The sequence below is a fragment of the Chiloscyllium plagiosum genome, unplaced genomic scaffold (assembly GCF_037043375.1).
Source record: "Chiloscyllium plagiosum isolate Xiang-an unplaced genomic scaffold, Cpla_swu_hap1 HiC_scaffold_25, whole genome shotgun sequence".
NCBI classification, from domain to species: domain Eukaryota; kingdom Metazoa; phylum Chordata; class Chondrichthyes; order Orectolobiformes; family Hemiscylliidae; genus Chiloscyllium; species Chiloscyllium plagiosum.
In genome coordinates this window covers 24283662-24302367 of record NW_028270163.1, presented here as the reverse complement: position 1 = coordinate 24302367, position 18706 = coordinate 24283662, and the positions used below count along the sequence as shown (strand labels likewise).

Below are 18706 nucleotides of genomic sequence, written 5' to 3'. Positions count from 1 at the left end.
CTTGCACCTCCTGCGGTTGCAGGGGAAGGTGCCGGGAGTGGAGGTTGGGTTGGTGGGGGGTGTGGATCTGACGAGGGAGTCACGGAGGGAGTGGTCTTTACGGAATGCTGATAGGGGAGGGGAGGGAAATATATCCTTGGTGGTGGGGTCCGTTTGGAGGTGGCGGAAATGACGGCGGATGATGCGCTGTACATGGAGGTTAGTGGGGTGGTAGGTGAGGACCAGTGGGGTTCTGTCCTGGTGGCGGTTGGAGGGACGGGGTTCAAGGGCGGAGGATCGGGAAGTGGAAGAGATGCGGTGGAGGGCATCGTCGATCACGTCGGGGGGGAAATTGCGGTCCTTGAAGAAGGAGGCCATCTGGGATGTGCGTTTTTGGAACTGGTCCTCCTGGGAGCAGATGCGGCGGAGTCGAAGGAATTGGGAGAATGGGATGGCGTTTTTGCAGGGGGCAGGATGGGAGGAGGTGTAGTCCAGGTAGCTGTGGGAGTCGGTCGGTTTGTAGTAGATGTCCGTGTTGATCCGGTCGCCTGAGATGGAAATAGAAAGGTCGAGGAAGGGGAGGGAGGAATCTGAGACTGTCCAGGTGAATTTGAGGTCGGGGTCGAATGTGTTGGTGAAGTGGATGAACTGTTCCACCTCCTCGTGGGAGCACGAGGCGGCGCCGATACAGTCATCGATGTAGCGGAGGAAAAGGTGGGGGGTGGGGCCAGTGTAGTTGCGGAAGATGGATTGTTCCACATATCCTACGAAGAGGCAGGCATAGCTGGGGCCCATGGCTACTCCTTTCGTTTGGAGGAAGTGGGAGGATTGGAAAGAGAAGTTGTTCAGGGTGAGGACCAGTTCAGTCAGTCGAAGGAGGGTGTCAGTGGAAGGGTACTGGTCGGTATGGCGGGAAAGGAAGAAGCGGAGGGCTTGGAGTCCTTCGTGATGGGGGATGGAGGTGTACAGGGACTGGATGTCCATGGTGAAAATAAGGCGTTGGGGACCGGGGAAGCGAAAATCATGGAGCAGGTGGAGGGCGTGGGTGGTGTCCCGAACGTAGGTGGGGAGTTCTTGGACTAAGGGGGACAGGACGGTGTCAAGGTAGGCGGAGATGAGTTCGGTGGGGCAGGAGCAGGCGGAGACAATGGGTCGGCCGGGGCAGTCAGGTTTGTGGATTTTGGGCAGGAGGTAGAAGCGGGAGGTGCGGGGTTGTGGGACTATGAGGTTGGAGGCGGTGGATGGGAGATCCCCCGAGGTGATGAGGTTATGGACGGTCTGGGAGATTATAGCAACTACATCATGCTGCCATGTGTTTATCTGTGCCCTTAGTTCATCTTCCTTGTTTGCAATACTCCTTACATTGAAGGATAAACAGCTCAACCCTGTCAATTTTCTTTGCTGGACATTTTTTAATCCTTGCTTCTTTTGTCTTTCCAAGTCACTGACTACATCACTACCTCCCTTTTCCTGATCCGATTGAGTCTGACCCATCTAAGCCTACATTTTGGTTCCCAACACCATGCTATACTAGTTTAAATGTTTTCACTTTGAGTATGTATCCATTTTTCCTCTGAAATGTACGACTCAAAATTCTTTGATCACCCTATCAGGCATGCCAGGTCACAATAACTTGACATGAAAAAAGTTCTTTTTCCATTTATCTTGTTCCCCAATGCCCTAGATTTGTGCCCTTTGGCTCCTGAACCTTTAGTCACTGGCAATGTTTATCTTCTTTATCATTCAAGCAAAACTCAATGATTTGAGAATCTCTATTAAACACCTCACTAATTCTCTCTGTTCTAAGCTAAACATCTATAGTTTCCTCAGACATTTCCATATGACCAAAATCTCCAGTATCACTCGTAAATCTCTTTTTCACCTTTACAAGCCCTTAATATCTGGTCTATAAAGTGATGTGCAAAACACATCAATTCAGCCTTAACTAGTGTTTTAAAAAGAATTAGCATAGCATTTTTTTTGTGGATGCTATTAACAAATACATCACGTAAAACTTCCCTGAATTAAATATCACCTGCCATGTGTCTGCCTGTCCTCCAAAGTCTTTATTATCCTCCAGACTATTTGTTATATCTCTCAATTTTATATCACCTGCAATCTTTTAAATCATGTCCCCTCATATCAAGCCTGGGTTATTAGTGTATCAAAAAGAGCAGTCCTCCCAATATCTGGAAATCAACACTACTTACTTCTCTCCGGTCTAAAAAAACGAGCCATTTAACACTGTGTTCCGCTTGGTCCCTTAGCCAATTTTCTATTAACACCATCAATGCCCCTTTATTTCCATGGGCTTTTATTTTACTAATTAGTCTACTGTGCTGTACTTTACCAAATTTCTTTTGAAAGTCCATATGCACATCAACTACGTACACTCAAACTCTCTTTATTACAGGGACCCCAAGGAGCAAGATATATACAAGCTATACTGTCTTTCAGTTATTAGTTCATACTGTTACAAATTCATTTTTTCAGATTGTTATGCACAAAAGTTTTTCTTCACTGTTAGGCTGACGGACCTGTAGTTGCCAGATTTATCATCTTCCCCTTTTGCGAAGAATTTTTCATTCATTTGAAACTCGATTTCCCATAGTAACCTACAATGAAATCCATCTACACTAAGAGCAACCTTATTTTTTTCTCTCTCCCTTTCTCAATCATGAGTAATTTTAATTGCTCTTGCTAACTTTCTGATATGCTAACCAGCAGAGAACCTGGACTGAACTTGCGACTATTCATATCTATACTGTTCAGTACCATCCATGCACCTTATATTTTTGCAGTTATAAAATTATATGAAATTAATGACTCTATAGAACTAGATATACCTTTGTCCAACAGCCTGAGAGTTTAAAAGTCCACCTACTTACCATTGGTATTTTACAGTTACCACTTTTATTCTAGCTAGAAAGTCACGTTATACTATAAAACTGCAATAAAATACCACAATCGTGATTACATTCATATGCCTCCACAAAGCACTCTTAAAAACAAAAGTAAGAGTTAGTTACTGTGCTCCTAAACTTCTGAGAGTGGTACCAATGGACTTCTGTTCCAGGAATTAGTAATGGATAAAACTAACAGAAGTATCCTACTTGGGCTACACTTCACTAACTACAGTGGTGAGTGAATGGCATGAAGAAGCAGACTATCCAGCCACCCATGTTAGCAGATGTGCAGGCTATTACAGCTCCATAGCTGTGACTAAGTACATTACGAAATTAAAGGAACAAGGATGACTGATATCTGGAAGTATAACTGCAATATGCCCCAGGATTCTACATTTTTCCACTCTAGTATCTTGCGCTAGGGCCAGGTCATACCTGTGCTGGTGTGTCTGTTTCATTAATTGGCTGTCCATCAAATCGGAACCTGATTTGTCGAATTGCCAAACCCTAGAAAAAGAGTAATAATTAAAGAAACGAAAGTGCCAAAAATGTACAGAAATCAGTAGTTAAAGCTGTTGTACATTGTGATTAATAGCAGACAAAAGGACCAAAGCTTCTCAATAACTACATAATTGGTTTTCCTGGAGCTGTTCTGTAATACAGCATGACAGGACATTGAATCCTACCTACTGCATTCCACACAACAGAGTGGCCAATTTCAATAATGTCTGTAGATAATTCCCCACAAGGTTGTCTTATAAAAAGAACAATGGCAAGCTCTGCTGATTCATTTCTCTGCAGGAACTCAGACAAAGATCTGCGAATAGGTTCATCATTCAAGTATTGCAGTCAGTCCAAGTTTATGACAGGTAACAGATGTAAATGGCAAGCATACTGAGAAACAAATTATTTTTCAAAAATGAGCTGACAGGCTTGCTTAACATTTAAAAAAAACCCTCACCTAAGGGGATGTGGTCTGTCTAGGACACAGTTATCATCCAATGTGGTTTCTCACGCACAAGTTATTTGCTCAACACTGATGTCTGTCATTCAAGTTCCATCAGAATCAAGTTCCATCCTGTGCATATTCAAAGACCCACACACGTATACACTACACTTGCACACGATTCACTAGCAGTAATCTGGGACAAAGTCCCTTGCTAATTTCTTCCTAGCTAAATCAAAATCATATAGACTAACTAGAAAACATTTTTGTTTCAAAAATCTATCAACTGAAAATCTCACAGCTCACACTCCTTCTCACAATGTATTATCTCAGCTAAAATTGTTCAATTTAATGAAGGTGATGTCAAAACCTGGGTCTTCCTCCTACCATGTAGTTTAATATAACTTGCGGGTATTACTTATCCACTAACAAAGACCTGAATTTATTTATCCAATTAGCATAAGAACTCTCAGTCAATAACTGTTTGATCACATACTATCTTGGTTCCACATTTAACAAGATCTTACTGCTGATAACCTCAGTGCAACAATTTTAAAACCTACTCAGGCCACAGGCTCCCTTTCATGGGCAAGCTTTACAGTTTTTGGACATGGCATTCAGCATTAATCCAGTCTCTCAAATGATACCAGCCTCGTAGATTCTAAAGTTCTCATACCTGACGTTCACAGTATGCTTTCATCAGTTTGCTTAGAGGTGTATGCTTTTTGATTTTGAACTGCACAACGGAACCATCTTGGCCTGCCACCTTCAGGTTAATATGGTCATTTTCTGATTTCAATACGTCCTGTGGAGTAAAAAAAGGACGAGCATGAACAAGAGTGGAATAGCACAGATGGAATCACACAAAACAGATACTTGCAACCACAACTGCAAACAGTTACTAATCATGGATGCAATTACATTGTTGAACTGCAGTATCCCCACTTGATCTGGTAAAGTATTTTTATAACTAAATCAAGTGAAGTTACAATTGTCCTATCTGTTGGATTAGAACACAATACAGTATTAGTGCAAGGAGCTAATTATTTTGGCCTGTGACGAATAGAAACTTAACTCAAAAGGATGTGAATCTTGGGGATTTTCTCACTAAAACACTCATTGTTGAGCACACTTAAGATGGATTTTTGGTATCAAGAAAACAAGGGAATTGTGAAGGAGGTAGGGAAAAGGGATTCAGATTGAAAGATCAGCAACAATCTTACTGAATAGCAGAGCAGACTCAAAGCTCACATGGTCAATTCCTGTTCTGAGGGCTCTTGTTCTTTATTATGGTTCTAGAGATACTAAACAAGTCTTTTGCATTGATGTTTACTGTGAAGGAGGATATTGGAAGGTACAGAAAGTGGGAAATAAATAGTGACATCTGAACAATGTCCATATTATAGAGCTGGTGGTGCTGGACATCTTAAAATGCATAAAGGTGGGTAAATGCCAGGGACCTGATCAGGTGTACCCTAGAACTCTGAGAAGTGAGGAAAGAGATTGCTGGGCCCCTTGCTGAGATATTTGTATCATCGATAGTCACAGGTGAGGTACCAGAAGATTGAAGGTTGGCTTATGTTGTGTCACAATTTAAGAAAGGTGATAAGGAAAAGCCAAGGAACTATAGACTGCTAAGAGCCTGACATCGGTGGTAGGCAAGTTATAGAATCATAGAAACACAGGGAATCCTGAGGGACAGGATTCACATGTATTTTGAAAGGCAAGGTCTGACTTGGGATAGTCAACATGGTTTGGTATATGGGAAATCATATTTCACTAACTTGACTGAGTTTTGTTTTGAAGTAATGAAGAATATTGATGAGGGCAGATGTGATCGTTATGGACTTCAATAAGGGTTTCGACAAGGTTCCTTATGGTAGACTGGTTAGCAAGGTTAGATCACATGGAATACAGGAAGAAATAGCTATTTGGAGACAGAACTGGCTCAAACGTAAAAGGTAGAGGTGATGGTGGATGATTTTTAGACTGTAACCAGTGATATGCCACAAGAATTGGTGCTGGGTCTACTGCTTTCTGACATATGTAAATGATTTGGATGTGTGAACATGGGAGGTATGGTTGGTAAGTTTGCAGATGACACCAAAATTGGAGGTGTATTGGGCAGCAGAGAAGATTACCTCAGAGTACAATGGGATCTTGATCAGATGGGCCAAGCAGCAGCAGATGTAGTTTAATTTAGATAAATGTGAGGTGCTGCATCTTGGAAAGGCAAATCAGGGCAGGACTTATACACTTAATGGTAAGGTCCTAGGGAATGTTGCTGAACAAAGAGACCTTGGAATGCAGGGTCATGGTTCCTTGAAAGTAGAGTTGCAGGTTAACAGGTTAGTGAAGAAGGCATTGGTATGCTTTCCTTTATTGGTCAGAATATGGAGTACAGAAATTGGCAGATCATGTTGCAGATGTACAGAACGTTGGTTAGCCCAATTTTAGAAAATTGTGTGCAATTCTAGTCTCCTTCCGATACGAAGGATGTTGTGAAGCTTGAAAGGGTTCAGACAAAATTTACAAGAATGTTGCTAGGGTGGGAGGGTTTGAGCTATCGGGAGAGGGCTGAATAGTCAGGGACTATTTTCCCTGGAGCATTGGAGGCTGAAGTATGACCTTAGAGGTTTATAAAATAAAGGTGTATGGATAGGGTAAATAGACAAGGTCTTTTCACCAAGGTGGGGGAGTCCAAAACTAGACAGCATAGGTTTAAGGTGAGAGGGGAAAAGATTTAAAAGGGACCTAAGGGGCAACTTTTTCAGGCAGAGGGTAGTGCATACAGTATATGGAATGAGCTACCAAAGGATGAGGAGGCGGCTGGTACAATTACGACATCTAAAAGACCTCTGGATGGGTTATGAATCTGAAGGGTTGAGGGGGATATGGGCCAAATTGGAGTGGATTTATTTATGGTATCTGGTTAGCACGGACAAGTTGGAGTGAAGGGTCGGTTTCTGTGCTGTACATCTTGATAACTCTAGTTGGGAAAAACAGCAGAGTCTACATAGACAGAAATCTCACTATGAAGCGTTCTGAACTTTTCACCCAAGTGAAATGTGAAAAGTATCCAACTTTATAGCAAATGCAGATTATACCTGACTTTTTTTTTCACAAGAATGCAAAGACAGCATTTTGAGCTATGTAACAAAGAGATACAGTACTGGTCAGCACAGGTCTGTCACCGTACAAAAATGAATCTGTCACGACAGTTTTAGTGAGCATTATTATCAGTGACAGGATCAACTAGAGAAACTAATGAAATGGATCTGACAAACATATCGCTTTTGTGGCTCATTCCCAGAAGCAGGTTTGTACATGTACTAAATGACTGACAATAAAAGCTACCCATTTTATGCCCTCATGATATGTGGGCATTACTGACATGGTCAACATTTACTGCCCACCCTTAATTATCCTCAAAAGGCTAGTGGTTAGCTATCTTTTTGACCTGCAGCAATTCATACAGCATAGGCATTCTCACAATGGTCTTACAGGATGACAATTCCAGGATTTTAATTCAGTAGTTTAGATTTGACAGCACACAGGGTGAATATGATGTCAATCAAGCAAGCTGTTGTGTTTTAGATAGTGTTGTAGCTGTATTCAGCGAAGCAAGTGAAGAGTATTCATACATAATCCTAATGGATGCCTTGTAGATCATGTCAAGTCATGGGACATCTAGAGACAAGTCACTTGCATGAACCTCTGACCTGCTTGAAGCATTTTTGTGGTAAAGTCAGGGCGAATACTGGTTAAAAGTATCCTCCAGAATGTTGATGGTAAAGTGATAGTAATACCATTCAATGTCAAGTGGAGATAGTTAAATTCTCTCTTGCAAGAAACAGAATATAGTTATAGCATGCTTACAGCACAGAGGGCCATCATTTGTCCTGTTGTTTCCATTTGTCTTTCTGAATGAAAGGCTTTTGTCTTTTTACAATCCTCAATGCTCTTCCTCATGAATAATAATTCAGTTCCATCTTGTATAGGTCTGGCTATTGTTTAGCACTTGTATGGCGCAAAAAATAGTTACCACTAATCAGCTCAAGCTTAAATATTGTTCAGGTCATGCTACATATTGACATGGCTGCTTCAATGTCTGAGAAATCATAAGTGGCACTGAACATTGCACAATCAGCAATGACACCCATAGTTCTGACCTTACAATGCATGGAAGGACCTTGTATAAACAATTGAAGATATTTGTGCCAAAGTTACTACCTGCACTTAATGCCTTGGAAATTGGTTGAATGATCTTCTACAATCTCATCCATCTTTCTTTATCATGGGTATGATGCCAATCAACGGACAGATTTTCCCAGATTCCCATCAAATGAAATTTTGCTCAGTTACTTTGACACCAGAGTCAGTCAAATTGATATCAAGGCAGTCACTTTGAACTCACTTCTATAATTCAGCTATTTGTCCATATTTAGACAGGAGGGTGGTGAACAGTGATCACAAGTTTGAAGAAGTACTGCTTGATAAATCAATGACACCTTCCATCGTCTTTATGACGATTGAGAACAGACTGAAGGGGTAGCAATAGCTAGATTGGATGTCATCATCATCATCGAATCACCCACTATGAACATACTGGGTCTGCGTGGGTTTCCTCCGGGTGCTCCGGTTTCCTCCCACAGTCCAAAGATGTGCAGGTCAGGTGAATTGGCCATGCTAAATTGCCTGTAGTGTTAGGTAAGGGGTATGGGTGGGTTGCACTTCGGAGGGTCGGTGTGGACTTGTTGGGCCGAAGAGCCTGTATCCACACTGTAATGTAATCTAATCTAAAAAAAACTTTGAACAGAGACTGAACTGTATCAGCCACTTAGCTAGAGGAACAGGTCAGAGGCTATGAATTCTGTGGAAAATAATTAAATTCTTATCTGCTCTGTGCATGGCCAATATCTACAAGCACAAACCAGTAATGTGATGGAATACTCTACACTGGCCTGGATGCATGCAACTCCAACAATACTCAAGAAGCTCCATCCCATTTAGAATAAAACAATCCACTTGTCAAGCACTTCACCCATCACTTTCAATTTTTACTCTGTTCACCATCAATGGCAGCAGTGCAAATTATTACAAGATGCTTTGCAGCAAGGGTTGCAGAGGGGCAAGACAATGTGCATATGGAACAATGGGAATAACATCATCTACAGTTCTCATTACACACAAACTATTGTGAACTATGTTTGGAACGATGTCACCATACGTTCGCTGTCATTAAGCCAAAATTCTGGATTTCTCTTCCCAACAGCTCAATGGGTGTACCTATGCCACAAGACTAGCAGAGGTTGAAGAATACAGGTCACCACCACCTTCTCAAGAGCAAATAGGCATGGACATTAAATGCTCGCCTTTCTACTGATGCTTCCATCTCAAAAACCAATTTTTAAAATCTGTTATTTTCATAGTGATCACTGCAGAAAGATGTACAGCAAACTTTGTTTGAACTCGGGCCTTATTAATCGGCACGCTCGATAAACCAGCAAAAATTATATATGTGAAATACTTGAAGTTTATTTATTTTTGCTATGTCTGTGATGTCAGATTATTCAGCTGAGGACACGAATGAAAAGGCTCTCTGCTGCTATGTTTTATTTAAGGCAAAGTTACATTCGTATTTAAGTGATTTATGCTGTAAATAAAGTATAACAGGGACGTGTATACACCCTGCATTATGTTTCTATTACTAAGTGTGTGTTTTTACACTGATTATGTGGACCACTTGATCAACTGGACTAGTTGATCAATCATCACACTCTTGGTCCATTAGATGCCGGATAACAAAAAGTTTGCCGTATTTTATTTCATGTCAGCCCTAATACCCTCAAGAGTGATGGTATACCAATATTGGAAATGTCAGTCAAAGTATCATGTATTACCCAAGACAGAGAGCATACAGCTGATAGGATCTTTCTAAACAGTACTTCAAATATCAATACAGCTAAACTAGGAAACCATATTTAACACTACAATATCCAGAACATACAAATTTGAAACAAAAATGATCGGTTACCTCTTTGGACGTACTCATCTTCATAGAGCTTAGTGTCCCAAAATGTAATAAATCATTTGAGGTTGGAGAATTACAGAAATGAAAAGGTGAAAATTATGTTACTGAGCTACTTGTAGAAAACTTCTTAATGAATTCTCAGTCAGTAATCAACAGCTATATGGCAATCCTTCTAGGGCAAGTATGCTCTTCCTTAGGTGGCAATATCAAAACACACATGTCGGCTGTGACTTCACCAATGCCCTGCATAACTATACTACAATTTATTATATACCAACGCCTTTGTAACAAAAACTATCACATTTTGTAACAATTTGATAGTTACAAAATATTTACCACTCAATTTTTACCCAAAATATTTCCATACACAACCTCCTTAAATCCTCTATGTTGGTTACTTTCCCTCCTAACTTTTGTCAGCAGATTTTAATTCACACTCAGCCTCAAAGTCATTATCAGTTCAGATTGACAATTGCTAAGGTCCAAATATTGATTCTTGTGATATCATTAGTTATAGCTTGCCAAACTGAAGATGTTCTATTTATTCTTAGATTCTTCGTCTAACCAATTCTTAATCAACATTTATTTGTTAGCCTCCATTGAGTTCTAATTTAGTCTAATAATCTGTTGTGTGGAACTCATCAAATGCTTTTTGAAAATCGAAATATCCTACACCCACAGGATCCCCCACTGATCTTGCTAGTTAAATGTTCATAAAATACAAATACATAAACCATACTGACTTTGGTTAGTTATATTATAATTTTCTAAGTGTCTTGGCACCACATTCCTAAATGTGGATTCAAGCATTTTGCCTAATGATTAGATTAGATTACTTACAGTGTGGAAACAGGCCCTTTGGCCCAACAAGCCCACAGTGACCCTCCAAAGAGCAACCCACCCAGACCCAATCCCCTACATTTACCCCTTCACCTAACACTACGGGCAATTTTTAGCATGGCCAATTCGCCTAACCTGCACATTTTTGGACTGTGGGAGGAAACCGCAGCACCCGGGGAAAACCCACTCAGACACAGGGAGAATGTGCAAACTCCACACAGACAGTTGCCTGAGGTGGGAATTGAACCCAGGTCTCTGGCACTGTGAGGCAGCAGTGCTAACCACTGTGCCATGTTTGGCTAACAGACATATAACTCTCCATTTTCTCTCTTTTTTTACTTCTTAAATTGTGAAATCATGTTAGCTATCTCACAACTCTTGGAAACTGTTTACAAATCAGTTTTTTTGTAAGAGCAAAACCAATGCATCCACAGTCTCTGCAGCAACCTATTAAAACTCCAGACACAGGTCACTAGTTCCATGGAATATGTCACAACTTTGTCCCATTAATTTCTTCATCAAATCATAACGGCACAGGTGGCAGCCATTCAGTTCGTCAAGTCCATATTTCAGTACTATTTGTTTACATATGTGGGAATTCTTCAAATTCCCCTCTCTCATTAGATCATCGGTTCCCCACTATCTTTGGAATTTTAAACTGCTTTCTGCCCTGAAGATCAGTACCAAAAGGAATAGGAATTTCCACCATTCAATATAATAGTTACTGTCTCTGCCAGTTTCATATTCCCCACTGTAACTTTACCAGTCTCTAATTTTGATGAGCCCATATTTAATCTTACAAATCACTTCCTATGTAAAGGTGAATCATGTTGAACAAACCTAATTGCACTGTTCAATGAAGTAATAGATGGTAATGTGATTATGGTCACATTATGATTGAGATGTTGGACTTTCGTAACGTATTGAATAAATGACTACCTATTAGACATGTTAATGAAATCAAAACTTGTGGGATTTAAACAAGCAATGTCATCAAATATTTGAAATCAACTAAACAACAGAAAGGAGTTAACAGTATTTATTTTCAGACTGGAAGGCAATTTCTAGTTGGGTCCCTGAGAGGGGAGCTTGGAGACTACTGCTGTTTTTGATACATGTTACTAGCCTAGATTTCAAAAGTAAATGCATAAAGACGGCAAATGATATAATTTATAAATTAACAAGCAATGAGGAGGATGGGAGCAGATAAACAAGTGAAACTGAAATATATACAAGAGATGATTTTGAATGAAGTGCAAAGGGGTGCATTTTGGTCAGAAGACAGAAGCAACATAAATCAAATGGTATAATTTTAAGGGAGTGCAGGAAGGGAGAGGAGAGATGAGAGTTCACAAACTTGCCTTAGAAGATGATATGACAAATTGACAAGGCATAAAAGACCCTGGGCTCTATAAACAGAAGCATGATGTATAAAAATAAATAAGTTATGCTCTACCTTTAGGTCTCAGGTGGAGCATGATGTGCAATTCTAGGCACCACACAAAAGAATACTGTTAGGCTTTGGAGAGGACATAGAAATTTATTGAAATGTGATTTCAGTTACATGGCAAGAAGTTAAAATTGTTAACCTTTGCTATTCTAAGGAGAAAGAGAACTTTGTAAGCACTATTCAGTATTATACAGGATTGTGATAACAGCAAGGAAGGACAAATTGTTTCTATTCGTATAGCTGTCAATGTAAGAATATAAGAAATAGGAGGAGTAGGCCACCTGACTCTGAGAGCCCGCTCCACCATTCAATAAGATCATGGCAGATCTTTGAGGCCTCAGTTCCACTTAACCACCCTCTCACTATAAACCTTAATTCCTTTACTATTCAAAAAAATTATCTATCTTTGCTTTAAAAACATTAAATGAGGAAGCCTCAACTACTTCACTAGGCAGGGATTTCCACAGATTCACCACACTTTGGGTGAAGAAATTCCTCAATTCAGTCCTAAATCTGCTCCCCCTAATTTGGAGGCTATGCCCTCTTGTTCCTAGTTTCACCCACCAGAAGGAACAACCTCCCTGCTTCTATCTTATCTATTCCCTTCATCATTTTATATGTTTCTATAAGATTCTCCCCTCACTCTTCTAAATTCAAATGAATATAATCCCAGTCTACTCAGTCTCTCCTCATAAGCCAACCCTCACAATCCTTGAATCAACCCAGTGAATCTCCTTTGCACCACCTGCAGGGGCAGCATATCTTTTCTCAAGTAAAGGAACCAAAACGGCACAATCTTCCAGGTGTGGCCTCACCAGCACCCAATACAGCTGCAAATGACCTCCCTGCTTTTAAACTCAATCCTCTAGCAATGAAGGACAAAATTCAATTTGCATTCTTGATTATCTATTGCACCTGCAAACCAACCTTCTACGATTCATGCCCAAGGATACTCAGGTCCCTCTGTATAGCAGCATGCCACAATTTTTTACCGTTCAAATAACAGTCCTTTTTACTGTGATTCCAACCAAAATGAATGACTTCACATTTATCAACATTACATTCCATCGGCCAAACCATAAGACAATGAAGCAGAAATTAGGCCACACAGCCCATTGAGTCTGCTCTGCCATTCAAATTATAGCTCCTAAGTTTCTCAACCTCATTCTCCCACTTGCTCCCTGTAACCCTTGATCCCCTTGACAATCAAGAACTTATCTATCTCTGTCTTAAACATACTCAATAAGCTGGCATCCACAGCCTTCTGTGGCAATGAATTCCACAGATTCTCTGGCTGAAGAAGTTTCTCCTTATCTCCGTTCTAAAAGGTCTTCCCTTTACTCTTAAGGCTGTGCCCTCGGGTCCAAGTCTCTCCCATCGATGGAAACATTTTCCCAATATCCACTGTGTCAAGGCCATTCAGTATTTCATAAGTTTCAATTAGATTCCCCCCTCATCCTTCTAAACTCCAGTGAGTATAATCCCAGAGTCCTCAAACATTCCTCATAAGCTTTAAGCTTTTCATTCCTGGGAGCATTCTCGTGAACCTCCTCTGAACCCACTGCAGGGGCAATACATCCTTCCTGAGAAATGGGGCCCAAAACTGCACAATACTCCAAATGTGGTCTGATCAGACCTTTGCCCACTCAAACTATTAATATTCCTCTGCACACTATGCACTATCACTCATCTTCGTGTCATCTGCAAACTTTGACACATTACACATGGTCCCCAACTCCAAATCATTTATGTAAATTGTAAACAATTGCAGTCCCAACACTAATCCCTGCAGCATACCACTAGTCACTGATCGCCAATTACAAAAGCACTCACTTATCCCCACTCTTTGCTTCCTGTTAGTTAACCAATCCTCTATCCATGCTAATGCATTGCCCGTAAAGCCATGAATAATGAGAGGGAAAAGATTTAAAATAACTGAAGGGGGCATGGGTCAAGCAATGAGTTTCTTTTATACAGAGCTGGGTTCTAGTGGTGAAAGCAGATTCAAGAAGGAATTTGAGCAAAGTTAAGCTTTCTGTGGAGAAATAGCAAGAGAGTAAAACTTATTGGACAGCTCTCTCAAACAGCCAGTACAGCAAAAATGGGCCAAATGGTTTGTTTCCTTCTGTAGTACCATGCCTCTAGGCCAAACAGTAGCATTTCTTGTTATGTAAATAAATAAATCAGCTAAGATCCATTCAGCAAGGTCCTATAAATAGCAAAGAGATGCACTGGGACAGTAATAGAGGTTTACAGCACAGTAAAAGGTACTCTGGCCCAATGAGTCTGTGCTGGTCAAAAACCATCCCACTATGCTAATCCCATTTTCTAGCTCTTGATCGATAACCTTGCTTGCCTTGGCATCACTACTGTACATCTAAATACTTAAATGTTACGAGGGTTTCTGCCCTTCCACCCTTACAGGCAATGAGTCCTAGATTCCTACCACCCTATTAGTGGGAGGGGTGAGCAGAGAGAAACACCAACCGTCATCTTTGGAGTTCACCATAGGTAGCAGGGACAAAAGTAGACCATTCAACCCAGTGAGTTTGGTCCATCATTTAATTAAACCATGGTTGGTCATCCACCTCAAAGCCTTTGCTGTCGTATCCTCATATCACTTAATGTTATTGAATATCTAGTTATCTATCGATAGCTGTTTTGAACACAGAACCACAGAAAGAGTCCATTTATTGCGCAGTGTCAGCACCAGCTGAACAAACTAGATGCCCATACTAATCTCATTTTTGGTCTATCAGTCTGCACAGACTTGGTCTGTAGCGTTGCGCATTACAATACTCTAGGTGCAGATATGCACATTGGGGTAGACATTTCAAAAGATTCACCACCTTCAGTGTTAAATAGTCTATCCTTTATTCTGAGATTTTGGACCTGGATCTAGACTCATATTCAGGGGTAACATCTTATCTACATCCACCCTGTCATGCTTTGTAAGTACTGTAGAAGTTTCAATGAGATCATCTCGCATTCACAAAACCCTCAAAGCCCCAGTTTCCTCAGTTTCTAAGACAATCTCACCATCTGGGGATTAGTCTGACAAACCTGTATTGCACACCCTCTACAGTAAATATATCCTTCCTTAGATAAGCAGACCAAAACTGGACACAATACTCCAAGCACAGTCTCAAAAGGCTCTAAACAATTGCAGCAAGACATGTTTGCTTCTGTACTCAAATTCCTTGTGTAATGAAGGCCTGCATATCATCAGCATTGATCTTTCATTCTTCCTTTTCTCTTGTGCAGCAGAGCCACCTATGGTGCCATGGACTTCACTATGACTGCACTCCTTCCTCACCAGTATCCAAAAGAGAAAGAAGTTAGCAGAGATTATTTCAGCAACTCCTGATTTCCCACCTTGATTCTTTTAGACAGACTGACAGTCACGCTTTCCCTTTCTGACTCCATATTCTTAAACAATCATGAAATCACTTACAGAGGTCATAGTCACAAAACACAGAAATAAATCCTTCGGTCCAACCAGTCCATGCCGAACATAAGCCCAAACTAATCACACCTACCTGCTCCTGGCGCATATCCCTCCAAACCTTTCCTACTCATTTACTTAACTAAATATCTTTTAAAAGTTGGAACTGCAGCCACATGCAGCACTTCCTCTGGAAATTTATTCCACACATGAACCACTGTCAAAAAAAAATGCTTCTCATGTCGTTTTAAATTTTCTCTCCTCTCACCTTAAAAATATGCTCCCTAGTCTTGAAACCCGCCACCCGAGGGAAAAGACACCTGTCATTCAGTTTATCTATACCCCTCATTATTTTATAAACCTCTCTAAGGTCACCTCTCAACCTCCTATGCTCCAGTGGAAAAAGGTCTCGTCCTACCCATCTTCTCCTTATAACTCAAATCCTCCATTCCCAGCATCATCCTGTAAATCTCTTCTGAACCCCTTCAGGCTAAATAATATCCTTCCTATAACTGGGCAACCAGAACTGGACAAAATATTCTAGATAAAGCCTCAACATAATGTCCCACTCCTATATTCAAAGGTCTGAGCAATGGAGGCAAGCATCCTTAATGCCTTCTGAACCACTTTATCTACATGCGATGTCAACTTCAAAGAATTACGTACTTGAACCCCTGGGTCTCTGTTCTGCAACATTGCCCAAGACCCTACTTTTAATTATATAAGTCTTATCTTTGTTTTGTTTTACCGAAAATGTAATGCTTCACATTTATCCAAATCAAAGTCCACTTGCCACTCTTCAGTCCATTGATCCAATTGATCAAGATCTCTGTCATTTTAGACAATCCTCCTTCTTTGAAAACCTACTAATTTTGGTGTCATCTGCAAACTTACTAATCATGCCTTCTATATTCTCATCTAAATCATTTATATAAATGCCAAACAAAAGTTGACCTAGCATTGATCCCTGTGGAACACACGTCTGGTCACAGGTCTCCAGTCAGAAAAACAACCTGCCACCATCACACTGTCTCCTGTTAGCCAATTTTGTATCCAGTTGCCACACTCACCCTGAATCCCATGTCATAGAATCATAGAGATGTACACAACATGGAAACAGACCCTTCGGTCCAACCCGTCCATGCCAACCAGATATCCCAACCCAATCTAGTCACACCTGCCAGCACCCGGCCCATATCCCTCCAAACCCTTCCTATTCATTTACCCAACCAAATGTCTCTTAAATGTTGCAATTGTTCCAGCCACCACCACTCCCTCTGGCAGCTCATTGTCCTGTAGGCCTCTTTTATATCTTTCCCCTCTCACCCTAAACCTATGCCCTCTAGTTCTGGACTCCCCGACCCCAGGGAAAAGACTTTGCCTATTTACCCTATCCATGCCCTCATAATTTTGTAAACCTCTAAGGTCACCCCTCAGTCTCCAACGCTCCAGGGAAAACAGCCCCAGCCTGTTCAGCCTGTCCCTACAGCTCAAATCCTCCAACCCTGGCAACATCCTTGTAAATCTTTTCTGAACCCTTTCAAGTTTCACAACATATTTCCGATTAGAAGGAGACCAGAAATGCATGCAATATTCCAACAGTGGCCTAACCAATGTCCTGTACAGCCGCAATATGACCTCCAAACTCCTGTACTCAATACCCTGACCAATAAAGGAAAGCATACTAAATGCCTTCTTCACTGTCCTACCTACCTGCGACTCCACTTTCAAGGAGCTATGAACCTGGTCTCTTTGTTCAGCAACACTCCCTAGGACCTTACCATTAAGTGTATACGTCCTGCTAAGATTTGCTTTCCAAAAATGCAGCACCTCGCATTATTCTGAATTAAACTCCATCTGCCACTTCTCAGCCCATTGGCCCATCTGGTCCAGATCCTGTTGTAATCTGAGGTAACCCTCTTCGCTGTCCACTACACCTCCAATTTTGCTGTCATCTGCAAACTTACTAACTGTACCTCTTATGCTCGCATCCAAATCATTTATGTAAATGACAAAAAGTAGAGGACCCAGCACCAATCCTTGTGGCACTCCACTGGTCACAGGTCTCCAGTCTGAAAAACAACCCTCAACCACCACCCTGTCTTCTACCTTTGAGCCAGTTCTGTATCCAAATGGCTAGTTCTCCCTGTATTCTGTGAGATCTAACCTTGCTAATCAGTCTCCCATGGGGAACCTTGTTGAACGCCTTACTGAAGTCCATATAGATCACATCTACCGCTCTGCCCTCATCAATCCTCTTTTTTACTTTCTCAAAAAACTCAATCAAGTTTGTGAGACATGATTTCCCACGCACAAAGCCATGTTGACTATCCCGAATCAGTCCTTGCCTTTCCAAATATATGTACATCCTGTCCCTCAGGATTCCCTCCAACAATGCTGTGCAGGTCAGGTGAATTGGCCATGCTAAATTGCCCATAGTGTTAGGTGCATTAGTCAGAGGGAAATGTGTCTGGGTGGGTTACTCTTCAGAGGGTCGGTGTGGACTTGTTGGGCCGAAGGGCCTGTTTCCACACTGTAGAGAATCTAATCTAATCAAAAAAATCTTGCCCACCACAGATGTCAGGCTCACTGGTCTGCCGTTCGCTGGCTTGTCTTTACCACCCTTCTTAAACAGTGGCACCACGTTAGCCAACCTCCAGTCTTCTGGCACCTCACTTGTGACTATCGATGATACAAATATCTCAGTAAAAGGCCCGGCAATCATTTCTCTAGCTTCCCACAGAGTTCTAGGTACATCTGATCAGATCCTGGGGATTTATCCACCTTTATGCGTTTCAAGACATCCAGCACTTCCTTCTCTGTAATGTGGACATTTTGCAAGTTGTCACCATCTATTTCCCTACATTCTATATCTTCCATATAGTTTTCCACAGTAAATACTGATGCAAAATACTCATTTAGTATCTCCCCCATTTTCTGCGGCTCCACACAAAAGCTGCCTTGGTGATCTTTGAGGGGCCCTATTCTCTCCCTAGTTACCCTTTTGTCCTTAATGTATTTTTAAAACTATTTGGATTCTCCTTACTTCTATTTGCCAAAGCGATCTCATGTCCCTGTTTTGCCCTCCTGATTTCCCTCTTAAGTA

General features: G+C 41.2%; 1 protein-coding gene across 1 annotated transcript in view; it reads right to left on the bottom strand.

Moving 5' to 3' along the window:
• LOC122562064 (small ubiquitin-related modifier 3) overlaps positions 1–18706 on the bottom strand; it is a 43362-nt gene that overhangs the window by 7056 nt on the left and 17600 nt on the right. Inside the window, exons 2-3 of the mRNA XM_043714538.2 lie at positions 4508–4636; positions 3321–3392 (exon numbers count right to left, since the gene is read on the bottom strand). Coding sequence (XP_043570473.1) covers positions 3321–3392; positions 4508–4636 — 201 coding nt within the window. The remainder of the gene's footprint in view (positions 1–3320; positions 3393–4507; positions 4637–18706) is intronic.